The 13436-nt window shown below is 34.1% G+C and overlaps 1 protein-coding gene across 2 annotated transcripts in view; it reads right to left on the bottom strand.

Moving 5' to 3' along the window:
• LOC128997769 (uncharacterized) overlaps positions 1–13436 on the bottom strand; it is a 91794-nt gene that overhangs the window by 49689 nt on the left and 28669 nt on the right. For both annotated transcript variants that reach the window (XM_054423445.1, XM_054423446.1), the window contains 3 exons: positions 12112–12269; positions 9956–9999; positions 5727–5996 (listed from right to left, as the gene is read on the bottom strand). In XM_054423445.1, the coding sequence (XP_054279420.1) occupies positions 5727–5996; positions 9956–9999; positions 12112–12269 (472 nt within the window). The remainder of the gene's footprint in view (positions 1–5726; positions 5997–9955; positions 10000–12111; positions 12270–13436) is intronic.

Raw genomic sequence — 13436 nt, 5'->3', positions numbered from 1 at the left:
TTGAGTTGGTACAGTAGACTCCCTCTTATCCGGACTCCTCGGGACCGAGGCCAGTCCGGATAATGGTTTTTCCGGTTAAGCCGACGTCTCCAAAAACTCGTTAAAACTGACCGTTTTAAATGCATACTGTATAGAGTATTTGACTTGAATTATAAGAGCATTGTATTTAGACTGGTCTCAAATCTTTCCCACGAGAACAGTTGTTTCAGTACAGCCCACTTCCTGCCGATCTAGCCCGGTTTAACCGATGTGCTGATAATAATTGTCCGGTTAAAGAGATGTCATATCTGCCGATAGTAGTCTGGTTAAACCGATGTCTGGTTAAAAGGTGTCCGGATAAGAGGGAGTCTACTGTAAAAGGATTGTTCACCAAAAATGAACTTAAACAAAAGACATCTGTGAAGTTTATTCCTGATTTCACTGATTCAGTGTAATTTAAACGTCGATCACAAATCATGCAATGTCTTAAATTCATGGACACACTAACTACTTTCACATTTTGTCGGACACTAAAAGACGTCTTTCATTAAGCACCATGCAAAAAACAAAGCATTCAGGTTTTTCTACTCACATGCATAACATTGTTCATTATAATAAACATATAATATACAGGGTCCTCAAAAAGTCTGGGAAGGGCATTTTATTTTCTGGACCATTTCAGACAATGCAACACAGCTTTGCACTTAAGTACCATACCTAAAAATACTTTTTGAAGTTCCCAGACTTTTTAAGACCCTGTATATTAAAACTAGTAATGTGTCAAAACCAATACATCTTTGGAAAAGTTTTGTTTTGAGATTCAAAACTTCAAAAAGGAGTTTAATTTATTACAGTGTTTTTGTTTATCAAGTTATGATATTAAAGTTTAGTTTGAAGTAAGCATTCATCTCATTCATGTTCCCATGTAAGTGTCAGGAGTTTATTTATTTTAGTGTGTGTTATTAATAAAAAATGTGTTTTAGCCAATTTCCCATATAAAGAATAAGCTATTACCGTGTCTCATGGTCTAGACCCGGACCGATATACTTTTTTGTTTTGAGGTCCCCAGAGGCCAAAAACACAAATGGTTAACATTTGTATACAGAATGTTTTGTAACTATCAACCAACTTTACTAATAAGTGTAGGTCAGTGTACGCTGGCTATATGGTCTGCAACAATGTGAATCACTGAACCAATATGATAGTTTTATAAAAACTAATATGCACACACACAAAAAATAGCATAACTCGGTTGTTTTTTTTATCAAGAAACTTTGCAATTACTTTCTAAACAATTTTGTACTCCTTAAAAAACAAATAATTTTGTATATATAAGCGTTGTTGGACTCTAAATGATTATGGAGGGGTTATAAAGCTTGGAACTTAAAATTCTCATCTTACTCTCATAGATAATAAGTAAACTGTTGTAGTTCGCTTGTTTAAGGATATATTTTAATCAAATTTTGAATTTTTTTCATTTCATACTAATCTATTGACATTTAAAAAACACACCTTAAAAGCTTAACTCAGCTTGAACCCATCAAAACCTAGTTTTCTTTGAGAAAAGTGAATAAATCTGACAATTCAAAGGAAATATTTTAGCAAAAATCAAATCATCCAAATGGAAATTTGCTTAGTCTGTAGGTTTGATGCAGTGAGGGTATTTTTTGTTTTAAGCATATTATTATTCACATATTCATGTTATTAATGATTATGTCAGGGTCAGGAGTACAATTTCCTCCAGTTTTGATTGCATAATAAACATATTATTATTACTGATTTTTTTTAACCTCAACCCATTGGGGAAAGAGTTAATGTGCTATCTGCAGCACCCTCTTTCGGCAATTAATTTTACCGAATTTTTAAGACGGTGACACACTATCGATCTTTTCCCCGATCAAGACCCCGTACCGAGCAGGGAGAAGGGGGAAGAGAGGTCGAAGGGAGCATGTTCGATAGTGTGTCACAGTTTCGTACACCGATCCAGACGGCGAACCAGACAACAGGCCGAGCAGGGAGGCGAGCGCTCTGGAGGCGGTTTTTTTTGGCAATAGATCAAAGAAGAGATCGGTCTGATGTACGGAGTGATGTACGATAGTGTGTCACGGTATATTTTTGCCCCGTACGCCGTCGCGAGCGCCGCACCGAGCAGCCACCTGCGCTAGCGTTGATAGATCTAATTTAATATGGCAATTAAACTCTTTAATTGGCAAAATAAATAAATGTTGGGTAATGTTTTGCCGTTGTATTATGGGCATTTATGCTGTAATTTGGTGGTTTGTTTGGTCAAGGATGAAAATGTAGTTTACAAGTTGCAACCATTAAATCAATGATACCAATAATGTTTGACTTGAATTAAGTAATTGATGTTATACCTAAATTCATTCAAAATTAATATAAACATAAATATTATTAAAGGCAATTAAAATTATTATCATTCTGTAACATGTTATTTCATGTTTTATTATTACTGCCTCCGCTCTCTCACTCACACACGCTCTCCATAAAATAACGAAACGTATAACTGAAACGATATTTTCTTTTAAGTGTTGTATTATTTAGAAAGTAATGTGTGGATTACTTTAATTTTATTTTTTAAATAAGAATATAGTATAATAGGTTATATTTGTGTTTTCTATATAAAGTGGTTAAACCTAAACAGTTTGTAATTTGAAAAAAACGTTGTAAAATTGTGGAGCCTGTCCTGGCGGAAGAGTGGGCCTTCGGTCTAAGCCAGGGCAGGATAAACTAATAAATCATCAAATTTTCCATCTCTCTCTCTAAACTCCCGTTTGCCGCACTCGGTAGAACTTGTCTAGTCTTGGTCATGTTCGGAGAATTGTTCGGATTGAAATTTTGCTTATATTTACCTCCCTTCTCCCTGCTTGGATCAGAAAAAGATTGATAGTGTGTCACCGCCTTTAGACTTGAACTTTAATAGTTATAGAATGTTCCTGATCATTGGGCTTTAAATAAATGATCATGACTAATGAAACCGCAGAACTTAGTCAGTAACAAAGCTCAACACAGGTCATCACACACCATTCTACACTCATCCCTCACTCATATTTGGGTTAAAATACGCACCTAGGAGGCCCCATCTCAATGATTGATTGATTGACCTTAGGCAATAAATTAATAAATCTTTAGCCATTTTGTTCACAGTAAAATTGTATATAAAAAGTGGTGATTTGATAGTAAAAAAATAAAATTATGAAGATTATAAAAATAAACATTTTTCAAACAGTTTTTTGGAAGTAAACTTGATTTACAAATGCCAAGATTAATCCAGACACCAAATGACACTACTATTATTAAGTTAAATTGATTTCTAACGTAGAAAAATCACATGTTTTGTACTTTTATAAATAATAACTAAGAAAAAAAATTGTTTGTTTACCTTACCGCAGCTGATTTTTTGTGATATCTGGTTTCCATGGCAACACAACATTGTTTTTTATTCGCAAAAATAAATGAGTAAGTACGCAAAACAAGAAATTTATAAACATGTAAGAAGAAACAAAAAGGGGAGAAACTAGTAAAATAAATAACTAATTGCGCTGCGTAGCGGTGACACTAGCGGCACTCGTAAGTCGGTGCCAATGGGTTAACCAGGCAAGTAAAAAAGTGTTCACGTTTACTTATCGAAATTCAAAATTTGTGTTTTTTCTTTTTAATTTTAAGTTTTGGTTTTGGTTTTTGGTATTTGAAATTTCTGGTTTTGACAATCACTAGTTTTAACTTCATCTACAAGTAGCTACCCGCCACAAAACATCCTTTAAGCATCACATAGCATAATACATATAATACATAATAACATAATACACATAATACATGCACAGAACTATAATAAAATATGACAAACCAAAAACACCGCACATTCACTATATACATAAGTGAGCACACTTTTATATTCTCATTGACTTGGGTGTAGAGGAATACAATTCAGCGCCGATAATCCAAAAGCTGGTTAACCGAAACGTCGGTTAACCGAAATTGCCGCCAAAGATGTAAATTTAAATTTACCACCACGCTAACATTACGAGAGCAGCCTGCAGGAGTGCAGGCAGTACAACACTTCACGCAAAACTCAGCAACATGGTGATCATGGTGTCACAGAAGTATCACACACATAACCTCGCTTTGCGTCATTGACATCAGTGATCATTGTTTCAAGTATGTGGCATTTTTTTGTTTTTTGTTTGCTTTTTGATACAGTAGGCTATGGCTATGTTAGGAAAAAGGAAATGTGTTGTACTTGGTATACCTGACAAATAGGGATGGTCAAGTCTCGAAATTTCGGGAAATTTTAAATCTTGTTACACGAGATGAGATTTTTTTTGGCCGAGATTTATATCGAGACGAGAAAAAAAAATTAAAAACGCCTGCAGAAAGTCAATGCAATACCCACAATACAGGAGTGTGTTGTAGTTGCGTTTCATTTGCGAAGGCGTTCTTATTGAATTAATTCTTTAAATGTAAATATTACTTTAATTTTAATTATTTTAATAATATTACTTTAATAAGATTTGAGAAGTTTTGTTAAGTGTAAGCAGTGTGAAGAATGTTTTATTACTATAAAAAGTCAAAACAAGTACCTAACTATTTTATAAAAATTAATATTGCATTTATTTTATGATTTATTTTAATAAGTTAGGCGTGATTAATAAAAAAATGTTATGCTGATGTTTTTTAATAAAAGATTGTAAATATTCTTGCCTATTATCATTATTTTTGTATTTAAACAGTCATCTAACAATGTTACAAAATCAGGTAAACATTTTGAACGTGCATTTCCCGTTGTATATGAGAAGGGAAATCCCGTCTCGATCTCGTCTCGAAATTTTATGAGGAATAAAAAATCTTGTCTCGTCTCGTCTCGAACTAAAAATCCAATCTCGTCCATCCCTACTGACAAACTTAAAATATTAGATCTGCTGAAAAACGGTAAAAAAAAAGTTAAAGTGCGTTCAATCTTAGCTTGTTGAGTTGTGAGTTGGGAAATCGAGAATCACTGACATTAAAAAGTAGTGCATTTATTACAAAGTTTGCGTATGTGCTGAACATTGAGAATTGAAGCATGTACATTATACTATGCTTTGCTGAGGTTGCTATGTTTTATTGCTCTATGTAAAGTAACTGAAGATGATAATGGTGATATGATGTGGTCAGTTTTGCCGAAGATCTCGGCGAAATCACTACCAGTACTGACAATTTCGGTATGTTAATTAGTAAATTAAAGTTTCTACAATGATCGAAAATGTTGTTTGTAGCTCAAATTAAACACTTGATGCCAAGATTGAGGGATTTCAGTTACACCTAACAAAGAAATAAAGCCATTTTACGTTGATTTCCGACTATCCGAAAAACCGATTATCCAAGCACCCCTCTACCCCAATTGTTTCAGATAATCGACACTTTCCTGTATCTTTATGGTCCACTGAACTGATTAAGTTTTAAATTTAAGGATTAGGTATTATTTCAATGCAAAGCATATTGCATATTGTGTGGCTTTAGCTATAGTAAATTAGAAAAAACACCTTTAATATTATTAAGGTACTGTGTGTCAAAGTCAATATAGAAAAAACTAAATGATTGTAAAATATAACATAACTGTATGGATAATACATATATTTCAAGCTTTTTGTATTCAAAATTTAGCCCAATGAGAATATAAAACAGTGCTACTGAGTGGGGCTAAAATTCAGGTGAGTTTGTTTGTGATCTAACTAAATACAGTGGCTCACCTCGCCTTGTCGAAGAATAGTCGTGTTTTCTTTCTTTAACTGGCGACAAACTCGTCTTGGCTTTAAAGCTGTCAACAAATTTGTCAACAAACATGTTAAATTTGTCACACATGACGTTGAGGCTATTGCTGAAATTATTATCAGATAACTGACACATATTAACATCGCCGTCTTCTCTGTCACTTTCAGACAGGGAATTGTCTTGGGAGAGAGATTCGGACATTTTCCCGTTGGAACTTGCAATTTCTTCTTCGCTCTCAGTTACTTCTTCTGAAAATTATTTAACACAAAACTTTTCTTAATACCTACAAGCTAGAAGATCAGTATGTAAGAAAATGTTTTACAAATCTATTTGGTAAAACACGTGTATGATGCAAAAAATTAAGTCTGCATGCCAAAAAAGGAAACATCTTTAAACTTGGAAAACTACTTCTTAAAATGTGTCTTGACAAGTATCTAAATGATCTCTGATTTTTTTTTACAAATCTCAAGAGATTGTTCATTTAGTTTCTAATATACTGTTGGGCAAATTTGATCTAACGATGAGGAACTAAAAGTTAACTACACTGTTTTTAAGATATGAAACATGTGTTTTCAATGAATACATAGCCATAGAGTTGTTCCCACACTGATGTTGCCTTTGTTAGCTTTACTTACCTATGTACTTCAAACAAAATTCCTTGTGAAACTTGAAGCAATGTCCAATTGGTGGAGTTACAACTTTGAATACTTATACAGCTCGATTAAGCCACCATAAAAAATTGCAGCTAAAAATAAACATTATTCACACATTATTCAAGTGTGTGAATTAAATATAATTGTAATTTATTATAAGTATTAAAAATAATACTTAACTGCTTTTAAAGTACTAATCTTCTAAAATAAACTCCTTAAAAAGCATGATAACAACAACAAAATTGAAATCCAACATATTTTGTGTCAAATGCACACACAAATAAATAAATAAGAAATAAATATAAGAATAATAATATATATAAATAAGAATAAAACAAACTAAAAACAAACACATTTAAAAAGTGTATCAGAAAAATAATACTAAACTGCTTTTAAAGGACTAATCGTCTAAAAAAAACTCCTTATAAAGCATAATAACCACAACAAAATTGAAATCCAACATGTTTGGTGTCAAATGCACACACAAAATTAATAAATAATATATAAATATAAGAATAATGATAAATAAATAAGAATAAACATTTAAAAAGTGTAGGTATCATGCAAATTAAAACACACATGCATGCTCATGCTATATATTTCCTGTTCAGTTTGGTTTTGTAATGGATACCATTACCAGACAAATTAAAAAAAAATATAACAACTGATATCAGAATTAGGACACAGTAAATGTGTCAAGCACGTGTGAGTAATTAGTATTAAAATTTTAGTAGAACATGGCAAGCCTTGTCCTATTGGTTTTGCTTGATAGTAGTGTACGCAACCACCACATAAGTATAGTCTTGACGACACAAGTAGAAAATTTAAGGTATGAGCCTTGGCGAGTGAATTTAAAACTTCTACGAGTGTCGTTAAGGATAATTACACGATTTGATTACGCTACTTTACCTGTTTTCTTCTCTCCAGTGCCACCTGCTCTGAAGAGAAGAAAACACCTCATGATTCAGTCAGTTTTATTTAGTCAGTGACAATGATAAGACAGTGCTGGCCAGCCTTTACAGTTTTAACCAGTTTTGTAACTTTTTATTCCATTTTAATCATTTGATCAACATGACTAGTTTTGACTATTGTGATTCTGACAGTGTTTTAAAGAATCTTCTGACATACCACAATGAATTAATACATTGATGATGTGGTTGCATACAATGACCTGACGAAGTTCTAAGGAACAAAACAAGTGTTCATGCCAGCAACTGTGGTTGGATAAGGTAATCCTTTTATTTTATCAATATGTTTTTAACATTTAACTGGGGGGTCCCAATTAGTCTTGGTAGTATTGTTTCGGATATCAACTTGATTCGAACAGGTTCCAATTTTTTATATTTTTTTTAAATGATATAGAGGTCAAGTTTGGTGTTGAAATAAAGAATGATGATCTAATTTTAATAAACAAGTCAAGGTATTGACTGAATCAGCGGTTTTCTTCCAAAGACAGCAAAAACATGGAGGATCATTGGATAATTCAAATACAGCACAATATCAGAAATTTGATACTGAAATTGATCTCATCTTATTGTCAATCGATCAAAGACAAACATTTCCATAACGCTCATCGATGGAGATTTATAAATTATGAGCATCTACTCTCTCCCTTCGAAGTACAAGACCAAATGATCCTCAACAAAGTCTACCATCTGATCTACGCTATAAGACTTGATACAGTAGAGATAAGAAGTACATAGATTAACTAGTAAAGAAAGTCAAAAATCTCATGAACTGGGCATTGGACTACAGATTGCGATAAGTACCAACCCATGACCAAATAAGTCACCACACTCCAGTTATGGTAATGGATAGTTGTTCTAACCTAAAGTCAGTAGATAGGGCCTTGGTAAACATAAGTTTCCACGAGAATTTGAATGTAAAGGCCACAGCTTCCAAGTCCAGATTCGATATCTCGAGGTGGACATCTCGAAGGGAGTCCATTGTAGGCATGAGCTGTGGACTGAGCTTAAATCTCAAGATATATAAGGGAATCGAGACTTAGACCTCTGGATATTCAGATACCTACACCCTGAATTATCTGGGGAAATTTTAATGATAAAGAAAAATCCCAAACACAAATCAAATTCCTCACAATGGATCACAATGGATGGAGTAGGAAGCATGCCTGATGAAATAGGGATCACTAAACTCATCTTGATGGGACACATATTTGATGTTTTGGAAGCTATTATCATGCGCAATGTCAGTGTAAAACATCTTAAGTGAACCTTTCCAAAAGAGATTGCATGCATGCATGCAACAACAAACTGTGGTGGGCGGACGTATTTGAGAGTGAATCTTTAGCCTAGGCCTACCTCGACGCTTATCAGGTATGGCATAAAAATACTCCAATCGGGAAGTTCCAAAGGTCTATACTGTAGCCGGAAGGTGCAAAACATACAAGCTTCAGATCAAATAGCTGAAGGAGGTGACTTTCCTGGAGGAAGAGATTAAAAAAGAGGCTAAAAAACTTCAAAATTGAAACTGAACATTTTGAAAGAATCCTTTGTGGAACAAAGAAGAAAGCCCATTGATAATAAAGTTGGTGTTGGCTGGTGCTTCCTATCCTAACTTCTAAGAGGGGATACATTTAGAAGTATTAAACAGGAACAGTGTTGAAAAAAGTTACTATTTACCATTTAATGATGATATAGCATTGATAGCCGAAAATAGACCAAGAGAATCTCAGAAATCCAACTAAAGAAACATTATGAAATGGTGGACATAAGTGTATAAAGGACCATAGTAAATGAGCCAGAGTCTACCTTGGAGTAGTCATTACAACAATTGACAGAACATGAAATAAAACTAGTTTAACTGCAGTTTAAATCACATACTGCTTCTTGAAAAACATTTAAACGTTAAATATCACGATACAAATTTATTATTCAGTAGGCCTACTACTGAATCGGAATCATGGGCATTAATCGAAGACCGACATAGGTTAATTGTGATTTAAAATATAGTAGAGCAAAATGTTTGTAAGATCAAGATGTATTGCAAATTAGAAGAAAAGAGATAAGGGACTGAAGCAGACCAGACATTATAGAAATTGAAATGCACAGGACAAGAATGAAAAGAAGAGCATTCGATAATCAGAGAACAGTCTGAGAATACCAAACAGAAAAATGTCACTTAGGAGATCAAGTTCTATATGACAGATACACATGGCACCATCTTCAACCTGCAGAAGGTGAGAAGCATTGTTGGTCAGGCAAAATCTTTCTGAGAATTTAATAGCCTTTCAATTCTTCAATGTTCGTTTCAAGATATATCCATCTAGAATTACAAGTTAAGATCTCACCACATAGGCCTATATTGCATCAATGTCGTAGACGTCATTGCGACTGCAGAAGCTAGATTACTAAAATGTTTATATACAGAGATTAGATCAAGTAAAGTAGTTGAGATGTTAATCATTTCACTCCAATTGCAAAAAGATTGTTTGAGGTAATTTTTAAGAGTGGGCCTTTAAAAACATATCTATTATAAGTAATAATGATCTTAACAACAAAATTAATACAAACAGTAAGTATTGTAAGACTTACCTATACACTCTAACAATTGGACGGGATGTTCTTGCTGGGATTCCCTGAGAACAATATTTCACATTTAACAAAATTCTTGTGTCAGCAAAAATACATTTCTCAAATAACAAATAGCAACTACAAAATGTTATGACCAGCCATTTGTTGATATTTCTTTCAAAATTCATATACAGTGGACCTCCTACTGTTTTGATTATATAAGTTTGTAGTAGAGGTGTGCGGATAGTGAAATTTCAGTTCGGATCGGATAGTAAAGGCTTGGCTAGGTTTTGAGCGGATCGGTAGTTAACCCTCGAGCGGACGCTTGGGGAGTTTTCCTCCACACTTGTAGTGTTTGTTAATATAAATATGCATAATGGGTGTCGGCAGTCGTGTCCAGCTCTACACTTCACGCAACTCATCCTGGGAATGCTCCTAAGCTATTTTTACCCCCAAATTCCTCCTCATTTTGTTGTCAGCTGTGTTATGTTAACTGGGGGTGTCCAGACTTTATCTTGCTTGCTAATCTTAAAAAATTAAAATGGCTGCCATTTTGATTAGGGGTGTGATATTGACCTCTGGTTTGTGCCATTCAATTTCTCTTGATAAACCCTTTAAAATCAGGGGTCACATGATAGGTGTTTACATTTGAAAAATTGGGGCTGCCCCCATAATACCCCATTTTGGGGCTGGGGCAGAGTTGTAACTTTGATGAAAAAGGGCAATTTCTTATGTTAAAAAATATGTACCGAGTTTGGTTTTCTTACTGCAACGCGTTAAAAAGTTAGCTGGGGGTTCCAGACTTTTGCCTAACCCTGTATACAAAATGTTAACTGTTAACACACCCAATTCAGGAAAAATATTTTTAACTGAATCTTTCCTTTTTAATTTCATGATAATTCTAATAGCGTTTTCTTGTTTTATAAGTATTTTATTCAAATTTGCCTTAGTTGTTGCTCCATAAATAGCGATTCAATAGGATATCTGAGAGTGAATTAAAGAATAATGGATTATCCTAAGTGTTTCCAAACCCAAAGTTGCAAACCTTGGACATCAGCCGCAAGGCATAAATGTCAGAGGATAATTTATTTACAACAAGGTTTATGTGACTATCCCAAGATAGATTTTCATCAATGACCAGTCCCAGAAACTTTGTTTGGTTTACCTGAACAATTTTGTCTGTTTTTATAAAAATGTTAGGTTCAATGCTGTTTTTGATTGTTTAGTTGAAAAGGATATTATATTTGATTAGATATTAGATCTTGTTAGAAAAGTCAAAAATCGGTATCGGAATAGCGGTATATTTCCAATTGCGCGATTTTAGTAGAAGAGTCAGCAATCAGTATCATCAGAATAGCGATAATTTTCGGATAGCGCGATCTTCGCAGACGAGTTAGGAATCTGTATTGGAATCACCACAAATTTGAATTTGAATCTTTCCGAGATTTCGGTGGACGCCAATAACGTATATTACTATAAGCTGCTTATATGGATACGGACAGTCAGTTCAGGAACGGATATCCAAACTGAACTGAATTTGACCCGATTTTTCGGATATCCGCACTCCTCTAGTTTGTAGTGATAGTTCAACATGCCTTATGCATACTCATAGTTTTGTACTTTTTAGCCAATATGTAACAAATCACATATAGAAGAATTCATCTGTTTATGTGTTGAAGTACATTTTATTCTGATATAGAGTAAGCCAGGGAAACCCTTCTCAAGAAGGAAAAGAATAGTACAGAACAAAAATGAACACTGCAAACAATGGAAATAGTATGCAATGATTTAAAAGTACAAGTTTGAGAACAATTTTACAACTGAACAAGGCGTAAGTCTAAAATACTGCAAATCAGTGTATTCAGAACAATAAACTTGGCAGGAATACTAATAGGTTAAATAAGCTCTGAGAGAACTACTTGGTCCCTAGTATAGTATTAGATACTCAAGACTCAAGAACACCTTAAACACCACAGGTTTAAGCTAAAGTCTACTCTTGAAAACCGAGTCATTAGATTGATAGATCCTCTTTATCTAAATTATACTGATCTTCATTTTTTTACGCTGGAACCATCTAGATTTAAAAATTACATGTGAATTCTTGGCTTAACTATTGTGCAAAAAAAATCACAATGTATACACTTCATAATAACTTGGCTGATAATCGATAGACTTACCTTTGATTTTCACATTGGGTCCTCAGATTTACATTTGTGTATTTCAGTTCAGATATGCTTGACAGAAGAGCTATGTACGGCGCATTACTAGTGCAACTATTGAAACTTGGTGAAATGCAGAAGAAAATTAGTGAACAGCGTTGCCCATCGAATAAATTCTGAAAAAAAATTCACTTGTACATTTTCATGGCAAACAACACTGTCTACATTAAAAACGAGGTAAGTTTTTAAGGGCCGTTTTTGTGTAAAGTTCCATAGCTCCTCACCCCTTACTGATGGCGCCATTTGCAGATCTGTAGCTGACGTGTATGATTCACTGTGAAAATTTGTTAAATCATTGAATCTCCTGCCCCATGCGAGATAAGGTCAGTGATATGTTTTTTGCCTATAAGAAACATATCCGATGCTGAAATTCTTCGCCAGATGACTGAAGGTTATAGCCTTAATGTAATGAGTGAGGGTAAAGATCAAAAATGGGTTAAGGAGTATAAGAATTGCTGTGAAAATCGTTTTCCTTTGTGGTCTTCTGTGAGAAGTCTGGTTACCCACAAAACCCACAATTGATTCCAAAATGGACATTTTTACGGCCGTTTTAAAACTCCCTAATCCATTACTTAACTTACCCTCTCATTGTAATAGAGCCATAAGCTTCTGGCAATGAATGTCTGCATCCGATACGTTTCTTCCAAACAAAAAACATTTTATCACTGACCTTATCTCCCATGTGGCAGAGGATTCAGTAATAAAAAATATGAATAAATGTAGACACGCCAAAGTGTACACCTTAGCTACAGAACTACAAATGGCGCCGTTCTATTCATAAGTGATAGTAATGTAAGCAGCGAGGAGCCCTGCTCCGGCTACACGCAAACTAAGTAGTCATACGCACAAACGCCCCTTACTTAAAAACTACCCTCGTATTTGAAGAATTGTTTTGAGGTCTAGAGCTTCACAACATCACACATATGTTTTATCTGTACTATCAAGACAATTTTAAGTACCAAGCTTAATTTTTCTTTAAAATTTCAGCTAACTGACAATTTCCTTTGATCAAGGACACTAACCAGCTTAGGCTAAGGGCTAAAATTTGGGAACGGCGACGCTATCTGTTGACATTAGATCAAACTCAATTCCCTTTGTTTCCAACTACACATTTGGATGCAGATTGAAATAGTTTTTAGGATTAACCAGCAGACTGCAGGGCTTTTTACTTCCAGAGCAATGCCGGAATGTATTTTTTTATTTTAACATTTGTTAACTAAGTCTGGTTTATAAATCAAGAGATGTGAAGGTGAAGAAGTTAAATTATGTTTATGTTTAGGATT

The sequence above is a fragment of the Macrosteles quadrilineatus genome, unplaced genomic scaffold, assembly GCF_028750875.1.
Source record: "Macrosteles quadrilineatus isolate MER2022 unplaced genomic scaffold, UCM_ALF_1.0 Scaffold_7__1_contigs__length_78375512, whole genome shotgun sequence".
Taxonomy (NCBI): Eukaryota; Metazoa; Arthropoda; class Insecta; order Hemiptera; family Cicadellidae; genus Macrosteles; species Macrosteles quadrilineatus.
Note: the sequence above shows the minus strand (reverse complement) of the source record. Positions and strands in the feature narration are given on the sequence as shown.